General features: G+C 43.4%; 1 protein-coding gene across 1 annotated transcript in view; it reads left to right on the forward strand.

Annotated features, from left to right (window-relative positions):
* Positions 1-20,243, forward strand: part of LOC108802360 (serine/threonine-protein phosphatase 4 regulatory subunit 1-like) — a 33,505-nt gene extending 13,262 nt beyond the window's left edge. Inside the window, exons 6-20 of the mRNA XM_018574227.1 lie at positions 1,898-2,044; positions 3,637-3,744; positions 3,859-3,924; positions 5,505-5,663; positions 6,696-6,838; positions 7,810-8,162; positions 8,981-9,147; positions 10,565-10,654; positions 12,136-12,321; positions 13,428-13,589; positions 14,785-14,885; positions 15,425-15,545; positions 16,713-16,847; positions 18,276-18,417; positions 19,829-20,243. Of these exons, the coding sequence (XP_018429729.1) occupies positions 1,898-2,044; positions 3,637-3,744; positions 3,859-3,924; positions 5,505-5,663; positions 6,696-6,838; positions 7,810-8,162; positions 8,981-9,147; positions 10,565-10,654; positions 12,136-12,321; positions 13,428-13,589; positions 14,785-14,885; positions 15,425-15,545; positions 16,713-16,847; positions 18,276-18,417; positions 19,829-19,986 (2,238 nt within the window). The 3' untranslated portion in view covers positions 19,987-20,243. The remainder of the gene's footprint in view (positions 1-1,897; positions 2,045-3,636; positions 3,745-3,858; positions 3,925-5,504; positions 5,664-6,695; positions 6,839-7,809; positions 8,163-8,980; positions 9,148-10,564; positions 10,655-12,135; positions 12,322-13,427; positions 13,590-14,784; positions 14,886-15,424; positions 15,546-16,712; positions 16,848-18,275; positions 18,418-19,828) is intronic.
* Positions 20,244-22,410: the final 2,167 nt, after the last annotated feature.

The following is a 22,410-nucleotide window of genomic DNA, read 5'->3' on the forward strand; positions in this document are numbered from 1 at the left end:
GTAACCAATCACTATACACCCTTTCATGGACAGAACAATGAATGGTGATTTCAATGCTGTGGGTCACTTCACCTTTTTGTATGCAATACATCTGCATGTTTCAGTTTTCCAGGAACCAGTTTGGTATTTTCATGCACAGAGGGGAGAGTTAGAGCATCCTAACAATGCACGAGCAAGAACCGGTTTGCCCACTTTGCTTGACGTGTTCCTAGTCAGTGTGAAGCTTAACAGGGCAACTCCTAATTTATTTTATCCCTCAGGTGCTGCATTCACTGGAAACTTGCTGTAGAATGTCTGCCTGTCTGTGCAAGCAGGCATTGTAAAAATGTCCACTGTAAACTCCCTGCCAGACTGACCTCTGCCTGACCTGCCTTTAGCATAGGGGAGATGGAGAATGCATAGATCTTTCATCGATAGTCCCGGAGAAAGGACCGTGTCACTGAGTTTGCTGAACCCACCATGGATTGATAATTGAGAGGTGTCACATTCTGGTTTGGTTGCTGTAAAAGCTTAATTGTTTTCCATGAAAATACATAATCTAACTCTCAGGAACGATGCTTGGATAAGTTACACCACCTGCAGGAAGCATGGGCATATAGCATAACACTGCATGGCCATGGAAAGAACTAGGGCTCAAGGTTGACACTGTTTGTTTAACCCAGGGGTAGGCAACCTCGGCATTCCAGCTGTGGTGAAACTACAAATCCCATGATGCCTCTGAAAGTCATGCCTGTGGCTTTCAGAGTCCTGCAGTGCCGTGTGGGATTTGTAGTTCTAAAACAGTTAGGGTGGCGAGGTTGCCTACCCATAGTTTAAGCCCTTCATGATGAGGAGATTTTAAACCTTCCTGACCAGTGCTACATAAGTGATTGCAAAGGGGTTTTGTATTTACCATGAATGGGTAATCCAGTTTTTTTACAATGTCTGCCCTGAACTGGCATTCAAACTTTAAATGAGAAATATGGGAATTGGCATTTGCTACATATTTGTGCGTGCTGGATACTCCCAGAGCCCCATATTGGTTTATTACAGATGGGCATGCCATGTTGCCATAGCCCACCAGTTCAGCGGTGAAATTCATCAGCCGCTCTCCAGGTCCCTGCGCTTTGGTGTGCGGGATTTCTTGTAGACTTTGAAGGCTCTGACACGAGGCAGCTGGAGAGTTACAGAACTGGAAGTGCTCAAGGCAGAACTTCACAAGGTGACATTAAGAAGTGTTGTCAAAATCTGCTGTCGGCAATGGCAGTCCCCATATTCATTCCCTGACAGGTGTACTTGAAGCCTCTACGAGTGCCCAGAAGGCATCTGGGGAATAGCAATTATCCAGAATATTGGGGGCATCAGTGGAAAGATCTGATTAATGTCCACTATTTATGGCAACGTCATCTTTTTTTAGGTTTGATTTAAGTGAGGAAAGATTAGCTCCTCATGTATCACATGTACAGCTTCCTCCTTATGTATCACTTGCCCCTCCCTTTTAGATTGTAAGCCCTCACGGGCCCTTCTTACCATCTTGTCTTGAATTGCATTGTAATTGTAATGTCTTCCTTATATTGTAAAGCGCTGTGCAAACTGTTGGCGCTATATAAATCCTGTATAATAATAATAATTAGAGCCTGTATCTACTCCCCCATTGGGGATATTTTTCCATCACTTCCTGTCTCAGACGCACAATAGGAAGTGAAGGGAAATCCCCCTTCTTTGACAGTTGTCTCCAGACAGGTGTCTCCACTTGTATTATCCTGTTCTGGAATCAACTCTAAAATTTCAGTTTTTCTGCCTGTTCACAGATTACAAACAGCAAAAAAAACCCATTTTGGCTGGACTTCCACTTTAAGAGCAGGAACTGCAAATTGCAGAATAGCTGAACATTTATGTCTCTGGTTCTGGTCTCTAGGTGAGGAAGGCAAGCCAGGAAGCTCTGCTGATTCTGCTGGAGCAAGACTTGATCGACCAGAGTGACCTCGAGAACAAAGTGTGCCCTATACTGCTGGATCTCTCTGCTCCAGAGAATGACGACGAATACAAAGTGGAAGCTGTGAATGTAAGTGAAAGGGTAGGCGTGAGTCGGTGTCCTCCTGCGTGCTTGCACAAGCACATTCACACTGCATACCTCTGACACTGTGTAGGAGTCTCATTCTTCACTGCTTCGGGTCACAAAACCCAACATGACTCAACATAGACAGCTGAATTCAATAAGCCACAGCACAGAGCAATGATGTGCAGAGTGTGGTAGACTGTAGCAGGCATTCAGATATGTGAGCAGAGGATGATAAATGTCATGTGGCTGCTCTTCCTCTGCATTGAGCATTTCTGTACTTTGCTCTTTTTAGAATAAACCTCTTTATTGTTTTATTACAATTGAGAAACTTTAAGGTGACTTTGTCAGCAAAAAAGAAAGGTTAAAGAGACCCCGTCACCAACTTCCTATCCTAGTATTTTAGATGCTTACTTGCAACTTTGTTGCGCTCCATGTTTTTTTTTTCTTCACTTTCAATGTGCCTTTGACCTTCCTAGGGAATTCAACCACTCTAGGAAGATTCAGTTCCCCAGCACATCTCCTTCCATGTCATACCTCTCTCCTCTTCTGGGATAGTCTAATTACTCTCTGTGCTGGCCAAGCTCCTTCACTTCTCTATATAATCTTTTACGTAGTTGCTGGGGGAGGAGGGAAGGGGAATACTATTGAGTGTCATTTGAGTGACAGCATTGATTCTGCCTGGGCTGCTGACATCAAATCGAAGAGGATGGCCCCCATCAGACATCAAACCCAAGAGAATGGCGGCCAACATCAGTCTCAGTCCCTGAGGCTTTTGGGTTTCTGCACACGGGAGGCTTTTACAGCTAAATAACACTGATAAAATATGTTAAATGCACATATAATCTTTTTGGGAAGATTGTTGTTGAAATAAATGGTCGGGCACTGGGTCTTTTTAAAGCAGAAGTAAACCTAACTTTTTATTTTACACCATCAGCAAGTAGATATTACGTACTTGTGACAGTCGGCATTCAAATCCTCCATACCCTTCCCTATGCTGACATATCACTGTATTTAGTAACTGTGATGTCACTTGCACATGCGCAGTTCACCTCTCAATCCCGGCATCTTGGATGTGTCGCAGTCTGTATAGCACCTTGCCGGGATTACGCCATCTTCTATCTTGCTATTTTCCTCTTCCTTACGGAAGCCCCTTGTGACTAGCAATGTCACTGGGCTTAGTAAGCTTTTCCTAAAGTGCCACCTTCTTTTCTACTTGTTTGCATGATGATGAGCTGTGACGTTGATGATCATTTCACACCACCATGGCAGCTTGGAATCCAAAGTGAGGTTTGAATCGCTGTGGTCTGCACATGTGCGAGATTAAGAGGTGACATGCGTTGAGGGCAGAAGCAGTGTTAGGAAAAGAAAACATTTGTTCTTCCCCCGGCTTCCATCCGTTCTTCCACCGGCTTCCACCCGTTCTTCCCCCGGCTTCCATCCGTTCTTCCCCCGGCTTCCATCCGTTCTTCCCCCGGCTTCCATCCGTTCTTCCCCCGGCTCCCATCCGTTCCTCCCCCGGCGTCCATCCGTTCCATCATTTCCTGTGTGTGCTCAGATCGGTCCTATGGAATAAACCTTTTCTCTCTTTCTCCCAGATTATCTGTAAAATGATTTCCATGCTCGGCAGACAGACAGCTGAACAGATGTTACTGCCGCGATTCTGCGACCTCTGCAGCGACAGCAAGCTCTTCCAAGTCCGGAAGGTATGGAGAGATAGGTGGCCTAACGCCTAAGGGTATGGGTGTGATCACTGAGATCTCAGCGGCTAAGGCTGATCTGTGGGGATGACCTTTAGAAATGTTTTCTATCTTTTTCAGGTGTGTGCAGCAAACTTTGGTGACGTGTGCAATGCGGTTGGCCAAGAATCTACTGAGAAATTTTTGGTAAGATTTGGAATCCAGGTGGTGTTTTGTCTCAGTTATGAAACATAAATGCTTTTCTTTCGGCAAGATAAAATATTGTATGAGTTTTTTGTTCATCACCAGTGAATGAGTCAGCCATTTTGTTAGCTTAAGGTGAACTTTGGTGCAAATAATTAAGTACACAGTCGATACAGGTGAACTTTTTTTATCTGCTACATGCTTTGTTCAGCCAGTGCTGTGATTTACCCTGCTATGGCACACAATACATAGCCAGACACATAATGCCCTTATTTCCTGGTTTGGCATTATAGTATCCTAGGTGATCTGCCAGTCCACTAGATTGAGGAGAGGACAATGATTCATTGCCTAGTATGCAGATTGCAGGTGGAAATGTAGCAAGGCTGAACCAGGAGTCCGCTTCCGGATTGTGTTGTGTCAGAGATATGTAATTCACAAGATTGGCAGAGCAAAATGACAAATCCTTTATAGGTGACCTAGTTCACAAATCTTTTACTGCTGTAAATTTGACTGTAGTTCTGCTTGAATTAGTGTTCGTGATAATGCAGCTTGTTAATTGGTTAGGACTGCAGCCTGATCTCTACATTCTCAGTAATGTAAATGCTTTCCTGGTATATTAACCCCTTTCCAATGGCCGTACACATATGTGGCAGCATGGCAGTGGGCTTTAATGGCGGGCTGCCCCATATATGCGTACAGCCAGCCCCACTGTTTTGTGCTGGAAGCAAGCTCACTGGGTGCCCCAGCACTGTGACCATGCTGTCACCGATAGCTCCCAATCATGTCATCAATGCGACAGCCAATCATAGTGATCACATGACCAGGAAGCTGCCTGTGTAATTCCTCTGGCGTGAAGAACTTTTAAAGGACTTGCTCTCATCGGATTTAGTTTTGAAAATACAGTATAATTGCATATTAGGAGCTGTTGTATTTGATAATAAATGTGCTTGTTGTACAGCCTGTGAGCCTGCTGTGTGTCCTCCAGTTCTTTCAAAAAGTTATATGAAATATGATTATAATTAGGGATGCGCTGATACCAAGTATTTGGGAGAGTACTCGCACTCGCCCAAATACTCCGATACCTTTCCAGATACAGTAACTTCCGGTCAGAGGGAGATTTCCTCTGACCAGCAGTGCCACGAGGGAACATGGAGCCGGCTTTCCAGCCAATCAGGATGCTGGGCGACAGGTAATGACTCACTGCCCGCCTTCCTGATTGCGCGGGAAGCCTGCTCCATGCGGTTTGGCCGGCTCCATGCTGATTGGCTGTGAAGCCGACTCCATGTTATCGGAAGTACTGGTATCGGTACTCTGTATCAGCGAGTACCGAAATATAAATATCATCTGTACTCGTACTCAATACTGAAAAAAACGGTATCAGTGCGTCCCTAATTATAATAACTTAGTAGATTATTTGATGTGTCAGTTGCAAAAAAATAAATATTACAAAAAATTTGCAGTCATTTCCCTTCAGTGTACAACATACATTTTTAGTCTTAATGGACTCAAATCGTAAAGCGTTTTTCCCTTTTAAAATGCATAATGTTAGAATCCAGACCTAATAGTCATATATGTCTTTGCAGATTCCCAAGTTTCTGGAGTTGTGCTCCGACAGTGCTTGGGGGATGCGTAAAGTTTGTGCCGAGTGCTTCATGGCCGTGTCATACACAACTTCCAGCGAGGTGCGACGGATCAAGCTTTCCCCTCTCTTCATAAACCTTATCAGTGACCCCTGCCGATGGGTAAGTTGCCCTGCTCCTCAGTGTAGCAGTTCCTATCTCTGTACGTTTAGCTTGGCTAAATATATCCCTATAATACTGGCTTGTATGCCTTCGCCACATAACTGTTTTTTTAAGGGGTTTTCCAAATTATTTAAAAGGGTTGCCTTTAAAAAATAGGAAAAGATTGCCTAAAGGCATTCCTAAATTGCAGGCATTTAAAAGTGCACCTTGCTATTGGTCGGGGATGTTGTCTATCATAATGATAGACAAGTAGGGAGGCACCGAGGGTAGGAATGGTTGGATCAGACTTCTACACTGAGGAAGTATCCGTGTTTGCTGCATAGAGGTCCAGGAACATCTGGGTGCTTGCACTTTAAGCACGCATTTTTTATTTTATTTAGAGAGGTGTTCTTTAAATTAAAAGGGAACCCTTGTATCAAACTCTTCCATGTCTTCTTAATGGAAATTATTCAACTCAGTATCTGTAACCCTCCTCCTCCAGAATTGCTTTACAATAAAAATGTGTAGTGGTCCTTCTATGTTTTTTTTTTTGGAGGGGTGTAAGGCTCATGTCAGATTAATTCTTTGAATTGGAATCATTGGGAAACTGCAAATATGATGGAGTCTGTCACCAGCAATAACACAGCACTTTTTGTTTAAAATAGTTATAGTATTGTTGTTGATCCTGCCTGGTTTTTTTTTTCCGGTTCGCTGTTCGTTCTGCAGTGAAATCACCTTGCAGCGTTGTCACCCTGTGGCCAGCATAGTCATCGATGGTTATGTAGTTTTAAATGGACTACACATTTGTTAACTTCATGAATTGGACCCATTGTCTTAGAAATGTTCATGTCTGACATTAGATCCCAGAATGCATTGCTCCAGTAACTACCATGTTTACCTGCTAAGTGGCAGTTATGAGACAAGCTGTACTACACCAGAGATAGGAAAGAGGGGCTTTTGGATTTTGGTCTCATTTGATCGCATCTTGCATTGTCTGAAAAGTCCTGAATAGCCTCTCTGTGTTCTTAACAGATTCTATGATTTGCATTACAGGTACGACAGACTGCCTTCCAGTCTTTGGGTCCTTTCATTTCCACCTTCGCCAACCCATCCACAGCAGGATTATACGTGAAGGAGGATGGGACACTGAGTATCCGACCTCCTGCAGAGGACATTCGGGACAGCATATATTCTAGGTACAACCTGCCACCTAGGCAAGCGATGGTCACCCAAGTGCGCTTATATTTGACAGGTCATATAACTCTGGTTCATTGACCCTAGAGCACTTGTTTCATTCTACAGGCTGACTGGCATGCAGCCAATGAGAAAAAGACAGCATTACATAGGAGCTTGTGCTTGTGATGGTCATGTGTATGCATAGCCGAAACTGTTTCATTATAGCATTTCAATTCAAACAGTCCTAGTCTAAAATGAGTCTGAACAGGGCAGCCTGTAAGAGAAGAAGCAATATACAGATGACCTGTGTTTTTATAAGCTGCTGCTTTCTGGCTGCTGCAGGTATTCAACACTACAGGTAGGTCAAATAACTGCTCCACCACCACATGATATGGTTTCTCTTGCTCGCGGTTACATCCTGTAGTGACATACCACCCAGCAAGAAGAACCACAGCATGCATCACATATGTTCAACACACCCAGAAGTGTGGAATACGTTCAGCATCTGGGAAGCAGTAAAATGGCAGCTTTTCAACACATGGGCCTCTGGAAAGGTAAGTGTATTGCTACTTCTATAGTGGTGACAGGGTCACTTTAAAACCCAAGTCCAGCTAAAACAGTTGATCCATCTGTAATTAAAATATTACATTTGGGCAGACTATCCCTTTAACCTTGCCGTCCGCCCGTAGTAAAAAAACGGACGGACGGCAATTTCAAGGGAGGTATGAAGGTCAAACATTTAAGACCCTGCTATGTGTGGCCTGTCTTGTAATCTCAGTAGTTTTGTGCACTTTGCTGATTTATATACAGATAATCACTAGAAGGAGAACCTGTATATCGCTATCAAGAAAAATGTAAAACAATAAGCCAAAATATGTTCTCATTTTATAACAGACTATAGCTTACCTTTGAACTCAGAATTTAATGGCAATTTTGGTTTATTCAAAGCTTCCAGAGTAATGATTGTCATTTGTTTTATACGTAATCATAGCTCTGGAAAGTGTTTGAACACAATACCCAGCCAGACCTACGGCAGCAGGGACCCACAGGCATCTCCCAGAAATAGTAGCACAAGCATCTACACACTAGAAGATGATGGAAACCCCAGCAGAAGATCTCCAGGCGGCAGTGTCTCTGGAGAGGGGCGCCCACCTGACGCTTTTAACTCTTTCCTGTTTTGGAGGAGCCCCCTGCCTGACATCACTGAGGAACTGGATCTGCTGCCTGTAGAATCACCATTGGAACCAGAACCCAGCACTGTTCCTAAAGCGTGTCTGGCCAGCAAGGACATAGAGCAAGTGCTGCAGAGTTTACAGGAGCACATGGATGATCCTGATATACAAGGTAAATTGCTTTGTCATTTTGGACCAGGGATACTGCATGAATGATAGAAGATATAGGTTTTATTACATTATACTGCAGTGGTACAAAGGACCAGTCTGCTGAATACGGGACATGTCAGTAATAGGTGGATGCTGGCGTACTGAATGACCCAAAGGCTTTGTTTGTCTCTTGTGGATAGCATAGAGACCTCCACCTTGGGGTTCCCATCTCTGCCCACACAATAGTCTTCCTCCTTCTCCACCCGTCGACTATGCAAGTCATCCTGGCAATGACTGTGACAAGTGGGTGGAGATGGGAACTCTGTTGCAGCAATCTGGAGCTCCTGAGAGATATAAGAAACAGACATGGATTGCGCAGACGAATCCCAGGAGTGGGATTGGACAAGCTAACATTTGTGTATTCAAGCAAACAAGTTCTTGGCGGTTCCCCTTTGCCTGATCCGAAAGTCAATTTCCATCTTTCTGTTAATTAAGATTCACTCTGTTGGCATCAACTTATAACCGACATTTCAGGTGAGCTGATGCATGGAAATGGAAAGATACAAGTTGGCAGTTATAATAGAATTGTTTTTTTTTCTTCTGTGGATGAGGAAAGAATTATCCTCCCAACTCCCCTCCACAGCCATGGTAGCCAAAAAGGCTGCAGCCTGTGCTTTCCCCTTCCGAGATGCATCCTTCATAGCAATTACACAGGGGTGATGAAGGGTTCCCCCAAAAAGCAGTAACTTGTTAGGGCTGGACTTTTATGTTATTAATTTATAGGCAGGTTTAGTTTATTTCAGCTGTTCATGGTGATTTACTGTCTGTGATGTATTCCAGCCCAGGTTGAGGTTCTGTCTGCAGCGTTGCGGGTGGCCAAGCTCGACTCTTCACCCCAAGAGGAGAACAAACAGCCATCTGAGGAGCCTACACCTACCCCCTGCACTGCACATCCAAATACAGAGGAAGAGGGCAAGTCAGAACTGACAGTCACCTCGGAAGACCTAGTGAGTGTCTCCTGTCAGCAGATTGTGTCTGTGTCTTTTTGTCCATGGAGCGTTCTGTGTGTATGTCCATGGAGCGTTCTGTGTGTATGTCCATGGAGCGTTCTGTGTGTATGTCCATGGAGCGTTCTGTGTGTACGTCCATGGAGCGTTCTGTGTGTACGTCCATGGAGCGTTCTGTGTGTACGTCCATGGAGCGTTCTGTGTGTGCGTCCATGGCGCGTTCTGTGTGTACGTCCATGGAGCGTTGTGTGTGTTTGTCCATGGAGCGTTCTGTGTGTACGTCCATGGAGCGTTCTGTGTGTATGTGTATGTCCATGGAGCGTTCTGTGTGTACGTCCATGGAGTGTTCTGTGTGTGACGTACGTAGAGTGTTCTGTATGTATGTCCGTGGAGTGTTGTGTGTGTGTGTGTGTGTTTTGTCCATGAAGTGTTCCATGAGTATGTATTTGTGTGTTTTTCCATTGAGTGTTCTGTGTGTGTTTCTGTAGAGTGTTCTGTGTGCGTTTATGTACGTTGTGCCGTATGGTTGTATTTGTCCATGAAATGCTCTGTGTGTGTTGTGCAGTGCTCAGAACAGAGGACTTCATTTATAAAAGTGTCTGGAAAAAGAAGCTCTCTGTGTCCAGTGTTTCCTATACAGGATATTCCTAGCTAGTTCAGTCCTAATGTGCCATGATGAGTGTATGGTGAGCAGACTGTTGCAGTGAATGGCCATGGAAGAGCGGTGCTGGTGTTGCAGGGGATCTGGGCAGTTTTGTACCATAAACTATTCTTCTCTGCTGACACACTAGAATGAATAAAGACAGCCGTAGTAGTTCAGGCTTCTTGAGGTAGCAACGGAAGGTCAGATCCTGCAATGATCTTCTACTGAAACCTGATTGTTGATGATGGGGAAATGACCAGCATGTTGTGAATAGTGGATGTGCCAGATGAAGTGTCCCCGGGTCTAGTGCATCCTTCTACCAAGGTTTGATTGCGGTCTGTGAACCCACTGGGATTTATTCTCACTTCCTGTCCCTGAATTAGCAGGAGAAGAAATAAGGAGAGAAGTTGTCACTGGCACAGGAAGACACGGACCGCTTTAATAACCTGACAGAAGTTCCCATACTACCCATTTTACTGACACATACTGCTGTATGTGTGCCCACTGGAGAGATTTCCCATTTTTCCCCCTCCCAACAGGAAATGAGGGCAAGTCTCCCCAATGGGGGCACAGACTGTTAATAAATCCTTTTTCAAAGCTAAATTAGTTGTTTTGGATGCAGCTGGATTAACATCTTAATGAATAAATGGCAGACTTTGGTTAGTTGTGGCTCAACACTGTTCAACAACGCTTGTTGCAGATATTGGTGTAGTAAATCGATGGTGAATAAATGGATCCATATCTCATAATCTTTTCTTGTTTTTTACATATCAGATGCAGGAAAATGAGGCTCCGGTTCCTAGTGACTCTATACAGGAAGAGGATGACACACTGAACCAGGAAGAGGAGAAGTGTAAAGTGCAGGTCAGTGTGTTACTTACACTCTGCTTATGTCAGAACATTTCCCTCCTCTGCAGAAAGCCACCTGTCTCTCATCTATTACTGGAACAAACACTGGTGGTAGATGATAAAGAGGTTCTCCGGGAAAGAGTCAAATTCCAGTCATGAAGGAAGAGGATAGTCAGTGATTGACAAAACTCTTTGCTTTTCACTCACTAAAAAACTAAGGGATGTTTACCACCCGCTGATACTCATCACCCTCCCCATCCATTGAAGCCCTCTGTAAACCAAGTCCTTCTGGGTATGGAGAAGCATGAAAAGGGGGGGGTGATCAGTGAGTGGGGGTTCTTAGGAGCGTAAAGTTACTTTAAAGTGACAGTCACCTCCAAAAAAAACAGTCACCTTCAAAGGAATAGATTTTATATTCATAGCTAATCTTAAGCATTTGACACTTGCAGAAGTGGCAGTCATCTGTGACCCCTGCCACAGGCTTTGATCCTTCGTCCGCCCCCAACCTCAATACAAACACAGTAGTACGTTAGAGGTGGAGGAACGAACCACAGAGTGCATTGGGGGACATAGGCATCTGCCACTTCTAGAGGTGTAACACCTCTTTTGTAGGGAACTGTTTTAATTTATTTTTTCTTTAAAGTGACACTAAACTCAGGAGTTAAATCTTAAGAATGAATTCCAGTACCTCAACTATTAGCAGAAATGTAGCTTACTTATGCATCACTCGACTGTAGTTCCTCAAATCATATCTGAATAAATGCTGACACTGGAGGGAGGATGGCTCCTTTTGTTCCCCATGGTTCCTGTGTGTAATGTGACGTAGCCACTGCTCCAAGCTCACTCTCGTTAAGGACTACAATCTTACATTTAGTTTACTTATTTGATTTGACATTGTAGTCTTTTATGGATTGAGCTTGGAGCGGTGGCTACTCTACCACACACAGGGACCATGGGGAACAAAAGTAGCCGCCCTCCAGAAGGAAGGACAGTGTCAGCACCAATTCAGAGATGATTTGAGGATCTGCAGCTTAGTGACGCACAAGTAAGGTACAGTTTTATTAATACATGGGATACTTGGATGCATTTTTAAGTTTTAACTCCTGTGTTTTGTGTCACTTTTGTGTGGGCCCTTTTATGATTAACTAGACTGGTTTTGTTTAAATCAACTGGCATAGCTTCTAAAAAGTCTTTGCAAAAGATGAGTAAAGAAGCCCTAAACGGTGACAGAATTTAGGTGACAGTTTGGGATATAGATTTGTTTCCTCACAACTGACATAGTGACACTTAGGGGTCTATTTATAAAACAAAACAACTGTTGTGAGAATGAGCCAAAAACGATTGTTCTTCATGGAATGTCTCTTTTGGCTGAATGTTTTTCAATATGGTTATCCTGTACTTTGGAAGTTAATATTGTTGTCTTGTATCCTGTTGTCCGTTTTTTTTTTTAGCCGTCAGAAATAAAACATTGCTAACGTTTACTCCACATGTTACAGGATGTTGTACCACAGCTGCTGCTTGACCAGTACCTCTCCATGACCGACCCTGTCCGGGCCCAGACGGTGGATACAGAAATCACTAAACACTGTGCTTACAGCCTGCCCGGGGTGGCCCTGACACTGGGGAGACAGAACTGGCATTTTCTTAAAGACACCTATGAGACACTTGCAGCTGATGTCCAGGTACGGGTCACTTTCGAATGATGATTAGTATTTTCTTTTCAGTAAGATGGAGTAAAATGGGTAAGTGTTGACCATTCACCATGATAGCGGTATACGGACGGTGTTTGTTGTGCCCTACTGGCAGCGTTTAGGTCACATGACTTCATTTTGACATATAGGGATGCAGTCTCTCCAAAACATGGCTGGCCTGTAAGTGAAAGCTCCACCTACCGGTTCTGTTTAAAGGCAACCTGTACTGAGAGGAATACAAGGCTGTCATTGCTGACCTGCTTATGAAATACTAGTTCCCTGCTATCTTGGGCTTCAGCATTTTATAAGGATTTTTTTTTTTTAGTCATTGACCTGGGACAAGCATGCCGACTGAAAAGTCAAAGCCTCAGGAAGTACTGAAGCCACTGGATCAGACTGTCAAGACAGATATTTTGTATTTTCATCAGAAGTCTTCAATGTTGGCCCCTAAACCCTCTCATTACAGGTTTCCTTTATCACATGGCTTTTGCCGGGCTGGAACACCTATCCACAAATAATCGTTAATTGGGAGACCCAGCAGAGGGATGGTCAGCACAGTGGCTTAGTGCCTTGCAGCACTGGGGGTCCCCAGTTTGTATCCCAGGCAATACACTCCATTGAGTTGACATGTTCTCTCTGTGCTTGTGTGGGTTTCCTCTGGGGTACTTCAGTTTCCTCCCATACTCCAAAGACATGCTGGTAGGGTAATTTGCTCCTGACTAAATTAGCCTTGGAATGTGTGCGAGTATGTATGCATGCATGTGGGATAGATAGGGACCTTAGATTGAAAGCTCCTTGGGGGCAGGGACTGATGTGAATGAATAGTATGTAAAGCACTGAGTAAATTGACAGTGCTATATAAATACATTTACTAAATCAATATAAGCCCCGTCCCTAGGAGGCTGAACACTAAGAAAGATTTTTTAAAAAATCACTCTTCCATCATTGGCTGCTTATGGCCTGGGGAGGAATCCATACTGAACATCTAATGGTACTGCCCCACCACTTCTTGTATTAGTATTGTGTGTTCTACAAGAAAGCACATTGTAGATGTAAATAACTTGTATGAGATGAGCATGTCTTGTGTGTCTTCTCAGTGGAAGGTACGACGAACGCTTGCATTTTCCATCCATGAACTGGCAGTCATTCTCGGGGATAAGCTTACAGCCGCTGATCTGGTGCCCATTTTCAACGGCTTCCTGAAGGACTTGGATGAAGTGCGCATCGGTGTTTTAAAGCATCTGTATGACTTTCTTAAGGTATTGTATACCAGTGAGGACCTCTCCCCAGGAGCTAGTGCTAGAGTGTTATGATGGAAAGTAATTTAGCATGGAACTATGAAATCCTCTATATTCAATGCCGTATTGATGTAGAATTCACCAGAAGGATGATAACATTATTTTTGTATCTGTATTATTATCCTTTGAGGACTATTATTATATGTATTATTATCCTATTAGGACTCTTATATTCCTTATATTCATATGAGGCGTCTAATAGACTCCTCATTGGAATATATGGAACTTTGGTCAATGATAACAATAACAGTAGCAGTAGGGGTGGGGGTCTCTTTATTTGGGTAGTCCATTGGGAATGCGCCGTTCCCCTACTTCACCTCAACCAGAAACATTCTATTTTTACTATTTTTTTTAATTTATTTTTTTATTTTTTGAATACAGTAGGAGATGGTTACATTTTCTTGCAAGTTTTAATATCTCTCTGACCCCATTAGAGATTTTCCCTCACATACTGCGTATTACGTACCAGAGCCCAGGTCATCTCATATGTAAATAGCAAATTCAGGAGCTAGTCACATTTCCTGCATACTAGCCCATTAAGACGTGTTCTACTTATGAGTTTACAAGCTGGTGCAGGAAGGGTCCAAGCATTACTTTAGTCCCTGAAGTTGATGTTTGTGTATCAGATGGCTTTGTGGCTGCTGAAGCATTGCACAAAGGTATGTGAGCAAACAGCCTAGCTTCTCTAGGTGCCCGCTTGCCATTGCTGATGCACATTTGGCTCTTTTGAAGATCGTGCAAGGTCACTGTAACACACTGATTGCTAGGATACATATGCTAAATGTCCCTTTCTGATTTAAAGGCATAGTCCACATTTTCATATCATTACCACACTTGTAGTTCATTGTTTACTTCCTCCAGACCCATAACAGAAGGTCTGAACCTCTGTACGGATCTGGGGCTGGGGGAATCAATGCAGGAGCCTGTGCATTACACCTGTGCTGCACTGATAATGGTGGTAATGCTCTGCAGGCTTAAATGTAAACATGCAATAAATGCCCATTTTTTATTAATTAATTTCTGGGGGATTTTTTTTTTTTTAAAGGTGACTAAGCTTTGAAGTTTATAGTTTAGTTTAAACCTGTTCATTATATTCCCTGTAGTGTGTGACAGATGGAAGTGATGATTGTGAATGTTTTTATCTGTGTCTCCGTAGCTCCTCCATGCAGACATGAGGCGGGAGTACCTCTACCAACTACAGGAGTTCCTGACCACAGACAACATACGCAACTGGAGGTTCCGATATGAATTAGCAGAGTGAGTGACAATTACTGCCTGGTCTGGGAATGTTCTGTTCTATAAAGGAACAAGATAAGTCATAAATAATATGTATCATGTTCATAATGTATCTGTCACAATGGTGGTGCTATATTTGAAAGTGTGCCTAAAAGAAGAGTAACTAGTACTGCATTCATAAACTTGTATGCTGTGTTACAGCAAATCTAAGCCAATAGTATTGTGGGGGAAGGGAAGAGGGGATGGGCAAGAGCCAGAGAAGCTGGTCGCTGTGATTGCACCAGATCACCCCCAGTATTTAAAGAATGCCCGACTAATCTACTAGGCACCTTTTAGTGTTGATTTTTGATCCCTAAAATGTCTGCAGATTTGCTTGAAATAATGCAAAGTGCACAGAACCGGCATACAAGCAGTCTGTAGATGGGCCTTTTAAACAGAACTTACTATCAATGGCCTCCTTCATACTGGTCTCCTAATCTTTGATCTAATGATCAATACTATTTGGTAGGAGGCACTGTCTCTGAGCACTATACATAATCTATATATGGGTTTTGTTCCAGGCAGCTGATCCTCATTCTAGAACTATACAGTCCCAAAGACATCTACGACTATTTGCGAGTCCTAGCGCTGTCGCTGTGCTCCGACAAAGTATCCGAGGTCAGGTGGATCTCTTTTAAACTGGTAAGTGGTGCTCACGACTATATACTCTATGTTTATATGATCATTCATGTTTTTTTAACTCATTACTTACGCATTTTGAGATTGTTATAAAAGTGTATGATAGAGATATAAAGGGGTATCAGGCAAAAGCAAATAATAAGTACAGTGGTTAACATCTCTCCGTGTTAGAGATGTGTATGTATATACATATGTATGAGGATAGGGTATCACCCTGGTTATTGTTTGAGAAGTGCAGTAAAGGAACCCGACTCCCTTCTGGCACTAAACCCTGTCTTGCCACTTCTGGTACTGGACTGTTAAATGGCATAGCTGGGGTGAGGCGTTATTGCTATTTAGGTAGAGGCTGAGGTCTTACACCCTGTCCTTGGATTGTAGTCCCCAAGGCTATACTCTAGGACTCCATTTCTGCCAAGTCTGCTGTCCTTCTGCAAAGACCTGCCATTCAGCAGGTCATTGCAAGAGCTTCTGCTGACCCCTGCCGTTTTTATTTTGGACTGTTAAATAGCAGGGGCAAGTTTAGCATCAGGAGGGGGTGGGGGCGTAATACTGATTTGGACAGAAGCCCCTGCGTACAACCTTGTGCCTGTTGTTCCTTGTACTCAGATGGTGCCACCCTAATGATTTCTATACAACACATGTCTTTAATACAGTATCTGAAAGCACATACAAAAGGAAGTGTGCTGAGGATAAAAGGAGAATGCTGAGTATATTGGAAGGGGTCAGTGTTATGTAGCATTTGAAGACAGAATTCCTAGTGTATCAGGTGAGCAAGAAGCTCTGTGCTTTACCAGTCAGTTTTGAACTACCTAAGAGAACACACACAGCTCGGGATGTTTTCTTGCATACTGAAAGTCCTGTACCTGCTGATTATTTATCCCGGACCCTTGATGATCCCAGCACAACTCTCAAAAGGACAGCAGGAAAGGTTTTTAAACTTCTTTGATTTACACATATTAAGTGTCAGGTATTTTTTAAAGTGCACTTATCCTTCAGTCTCTGTAAAGAACTTGACATCCATGTAACTGAGTGCATGAGGAAGTTGTTGCTGAATTTTGAGATTATGAAATAATCCTGATGCCTTAGTCATCATCATCCTGTTTTTCAGTTGTGTTCACAGACCATAAACATTTTTGTGGTACTATGTTTTGGATTGGGTTTTTTTTTCAGATTGTGGCAATATTGCGCAAGTTCTATTCTAATGGGGAGACGGAATTAGGCATCAACTTCATCAACGAGCTCATCGTACAGTTCCGACACTCCAACAAATGGGTGGGAAGGCAGGCCTTTGCTTTCATCTGTCAGGTATGTCTTACTTCTTTGTTCCTCCCTTCTCTGATGTACAGTCCATAATCTCTCCACCCACCGCCATGGAGTGGCGTCTTCTTCTTCCTGTAAGGTTCTCTAACACACTCTGCTCTCTTATGCTATCCATATACATCTTAGTATACAGTGGAACCATTCCCTCCAGACCACACTCTATATTTCTTTTTTTTTAAACTAATATATTACTTTAGTAAAATTAGATTTCTGCGATTATAAACCTGTTTTGATTGTCCGCTTTTTAACTGCCAGTTAGAAGGGTAGAAGTTGTAGAACCAATGTTTGATGCACCTCCTAGGTCATAGCTGAGTAGGTCTGAAACAGGAAAGCACAACATAACTCCCATGATGCAGTGAAAGCTGATGTAATAAAAGCTTTGCATCCTACTGGCATGATGTTGTGAAGGCCTGAGCAAAGATAGTGTATCCCCCTTGATCCATGGTGCCTGAACTGTGGCTCTTTGGTACGGCCTTCAAAACCCCTGCAGACTTGCCTTGTAATAGCAGTTATCTTTAGCAGTCCCATGTAATGTGTCCCCAGTCTATTACTGATATAGTCCATATACCCACCGCCCTCAGATACTGCTATTCCAATGTGATAATATGGGTGCTACGGTTGTCGGTGGATGGCAACCACCTCGTCATATGAACAAAAGCATGGACACCGGCACTCCAATAGCTGATTTAAGTACGTCTATTTATTAACATACATGCTGCATAGCAAATACAAGTGATGCAACGTTTCGAGGTGACAAAGGATCCCCTTCATCGGATCCTCACTTGTTTGTGCCTGATGAAGGGGATCCTTTGCGACCCCGAAACGTTGCATTAAGTGTATTTACTATGCAGCACGTACGTTAATAAATAGATGTACTTAATCAGTTATTGGAGTGCCGGTGTCCATGCTTTTGTTCCCAGTCTATTACTGCTCTTAAAGCATGTCCCAAGTCACCAGCAACTCCTATAACATGCCTGCTGTCTCTGACCATCTCCTACAGCATGTCTACAGTCTCTGTCCATCTCTTGTAGCATGCCTGTAGTCTATGATCATCTCCTATTCTATGTGTCAAAAGTCTCTGAAAGGTTTATGTTGCCTTAACATTCACTGAATGTTTCATGCGGCACTATTGGTGATGTCATCAGAGGTCCCCTATATCAGGAGAGTTGACAGTCACTGCTCTAGGTCATTCAGCAGCATGTAAACTCCTGTTTCATACTATTCAGGTCTAATCAAAGCACAGGCTATACACAACATAGCTGTTGAGCTGCCTGTCTGACAACCGGTTGTTTTACATCTAAGATATTCATAAAAATAGCAAGAAGTAAACAATAATTTTGCTGTGATCATAATAAAATGTGTCTATGCCATAATATTTTCTCTTTGTTATTGACTGTGTTTGTTGTTTGGCAGGCGGTGGTGCAGGACGAGTGTATGCCGGCCGAGCAGTTTGTCGCTCACTTACTGCCCAGTCTTCTAAGCTTGGCGTCGGACCCTGTGCCCAATGTGCGAGTCTTACTGGCTAAGGCGCTTAAACAGACACTTCTGGAAAAAGGTACAACTAAAGGAGCAAATAATTGTGACATTTTACATGTCCCCGGGGCTCCCAACCAGTGCTTTAAGTTGCCATTGACCAACCGCCAGTAGGGGCAATCGTTCCAGGGTGGCACAGATGAGTGTGTGCTATGCTGCAGAGACCCTGGAACTAGCATTGCTTCAAGGGGGAACTCCAGTCCTGGAAGGAACCTTGGCTGTGGGCAACAGCCATCCTGACAGGTTTTCTTTGAGGGAGTTAAAGTTCCATATCAGAGTATGTACACAAACATATGCAGTCGATCTCTGCAATGCATGCACATCCCCCTGTCTTTTATCCCTTTAAAGATCCTGCAGGTACAGAAAATGTCTGTTGATCTGCCAGAAATGCACTCAGCCCTTAATTTCCACTTTTGGACTAACACACAGCATATTTGTGGACTGAATAATGTCAGCCCTACCCAGTTGTTTGCTAAACTACTCAAACCTACCCCCTTTCCTTTTCTCCACAAGATAATGACTAGTTATTCTGTGGTCTAAGATAAGAACTAATAGAGCTTAATTGGATTCCTTAAGATCACACAGGAAGTGACCCTGGACATAGCACAGCTCAGAATTGTTGACACGATCAACAGGTGCACTTATCAGACAGATATAATACAACTCTTTGGAGCTTTTTCATATCCGCTCCATTGAGCAGCATTGCCCAACTCAAAGACAAGAAAAAAGCCTTACTTTGTATAGCGCCTGGCCATACCAACACACTGCATTGACGTGTGTTGGATGAATTGATGCAGGAATACATTTTATAAGCACATAGCTACATAAGGTGTAATAATAAAAAGAGGAACAAGCAATGCAATACCTTGTAATAATGCATACGTCCCTAATTACAGGTATCTGCCCTATGTACATAAATCTGCAGACGGCTGCAGAGCCTCTTAGCCTGCCATTGATTTGTACAGGCTGAGCGGCCGCAGCCAATCAACAACATCTGATCATACCCACCACACAAATGCACTGATAAGGCGGATGGCTGTGTAAATGAGCATTTCAGCACAGTTGAGGGGTTATCAATTTACTGCAATGCAGTACAAAACAGGGGCTGTGAGGCAGAATGACTACTAAATTGCAGCTTGAGTCATCAGTAGGTAGCAATAAAGCTGAATCAGGAACTTCCTGATTGCACAGTGTGGCAGGGTTTAGCTTACATGTAGTCAGCTGTTTGCCTAGAGTCTAGTCATTAGGGCTTTTGTCAGGAAAGGGAACCTGTGATTGCTACATGACCACACTGCCAAGGTTTTAACAATATAAAGGGGCCTTACCTGACTCAGGAGACGTTTCATTTATTCTGCATGCCAGGGACACTGTAGTGACAGAGTAGTCGTCAATGAAACCTGCTAGGAGTTCTAACCATGTGCTGTTTCCTCCAGCGTATTTTACCAGCCTGGGTCAACCGCACTTGGAGGCCGTGGAGAAGACCGTACAAGCCATGCAGCTGGATAGAGACCAAGACGTCAGGTTCTTTTCTGCCACCGAGCCAAAACGACCCCTGAACAGCAGCACTTCCCTGGAGCAGTCCGTCGACTGATTCTTGTCTGTATGGGCTTTTCTCGGATGTCTTCTCTCGACCCCCGCACAACATTTTCTGTAAATATGAATGAATTCCACTCACAGAGCAAATAACCCCATCTTTCAATGGCATGAGGCGCGTTATATAGCCTTTCTTTTAAAGATATGGTTAAAGCAGAACTCCTCCCAAAACAGATGTGTGTAGGGTGGAATGGGGCAGGTTTTCTTCCTTGTTCCAGGTTCCTAAATGGCTTCAAGACGCCATCATGAAGGTCCTGCTCTGTGAATGGGGGCTTGTTGGACTTTGAAGCAAACTTGTGCAGGGCAAAGCAATAGGTTCTCTTTAATTGTCACCAAGTTCTTGACGGCAGTGGTGTTTACTGGGCTTACCGTTCATGTGATCATTGTGATTGGCTATCACAGTGATCACATGGTCCGCAGTCTGTCCTACCTGCTCCAGAGTTAATGAGTAACTAGGAGCTCCCAGTGCTGAGGCCCCAGAGTAAGCATGTTTCTGGCTGTACACACTTATCATTCATTCCCCCGCCACCCTGTTCGGCTACTGGTACTGGTACTTGGTGGGGGGTGGAGCTTATGACTCAGCTAATTCACATGGGAGTAGGGAGGCCTCAGAGAGCTGCTTTTTCTTGCTTCTAGTGGCAAAATTGGGTAGTGGGGGGAGCAGTAGGAAGTTGAGCATGTGCTGGTTCTCTTTAGTTGCACGGATATCTTTGGGGAAATGATCTAGTGCCAGAAAGTGGGGTACAGAAGAAAGGCACAAGTCTTTTTTTTTTTTTAGGATTGCAGTATGTGAGCAAGGCCTAAGGGATTTAATGTACAGCCCCACCCCCTGCAGCAATTTAGCCCCACCCCTTTACTAATGACCCCTTTCCTTCCTTTGTAGAGTATATAATGCTCTCTTGGCAGCTGTGAGGAGGTTAGGTTGTGCAATAGTTTGGCATCACATTGATGTTCTGAGGTGCTTTATGTTTGGCATTGAGGTGCCGAACTAATAAAGCATCCCAGGGCTCATAGTTCCTGGTAGGTCATGTGATGCATGATGTCATTAGTCTAGATCTCACATACATCTCATTGTACAGTCTTACCTGATTTCAGAGGCAGTGAGACTAGCAAAAGTCTTGAGGGAATGTTTTATTGGGGCAGTTCAGAATAGAATTCTCCCAGGGACTACCATTATATGGGATTATATGGCAATCCAGCGGCACTAACGCTTTAATGCGTTTAAAATTTAGCAATATTTACATTTCTTAAAGGAGAAACTTTAACGTTTTTACCCAATTTTGTTTTCAGTGTTTACAGAACTGTTTTGTATAATTTTTAATTATTTGTATAAATCTTTTATTTTGAAAAATAAACTTTTAATACAGGGTGCAGTCCTGGCACTCTGTATTCTGGTCTTTCTTATAAGAAAGTCCAGCACCGCTTGCCTGCTTTCACTGATCATAATCTTGTTGGTTGAATGCAAGCGGTAAATATGAAATATTTATATGCCGTTTTTCTTTTTCTCATGCTTACCTGGCATATGATTGTGTCTTTGTTTTTAGCACAGGGTGATATAAATTATAATTTAAGGGGGTTATGTATAAACAATTCACAGAGCCATTCGCCTTGTGAATCTTTCTGAATGTTTGTTATGTGCGAATGGACACAAAAAGGAACATTCTTTTTTTTTTCCGGGTCTAAGGCATTTAATGTAATATTACGTTTTGGCCACGAGATGGAGCTGAGGAGCATAGGAAATAAATATTTAAGAGCCATTCGCACAGAATGAACATTCAGAGAGATTCGCAGGGGCAAATGTCACTGTAAATAGACTCCATAGTGTAGATTCCCTTTAAGGCAGTCATAGTATATGATTGGAGCTTTACTCATAACACTTGTGAGTTCAAAATAATAACAAGCCTCTGATGTATATACACTTTCCATACGGCAAAGCCGGTGACACACGGCTGATTTGAGCGAACGCACCCAGCTATTGACCTTTCATTTTATTGGGAAAAAGGGGGTGGAGTCGCACCCAGCCATAGACCTTTAATTTTATTGAGGAGAAAAGAGGTGGAGTCGCACCCAGCCATAGACCTTTAATTTTATTAAGGAGAAAGGGGGTGGAGTCACACCCAGCCATAGACCTTTAATTTTATTAAGGAGAAAGGGGGTGGAGTCACACCCAGCCATAGACCTTTAATTTTATTAAGGAGAAAGGGGGTGGAGTCACACCCAGCCATAGACCTTTAATTGAGAAAAGGAGTGGAGTCGCACCCAGCCATATCCCTTTAATTGTATTGAGGAGAAAGGGGGTGGAGTCTTTTTGACAGAGACAGGCATATGTTAAGGTGCGTGGTGTCCCTACGCCTCAGCGCATGTTGATGCGCATTGCAACGCGTCTGCTATGAAGAAGCCCTAAGCCTACCCTTCAGAGGAT

The sequence above is a fragment of the Nanorana parkeri genome, unplaced genomic scaffold (assembly GCF_000935625.1).
Source record: "Nanorana parkeri isolate BGI_ZX_2015 unplaced genomic scaffold, ASM93562v1 scaffold50, whole genome shotgun sequence".
NCBI lineage: Eukaryota > Metazoa > Chordata > Amphibia > Anura > Dicroglossidae > Nanorana > Nanorana parkeri.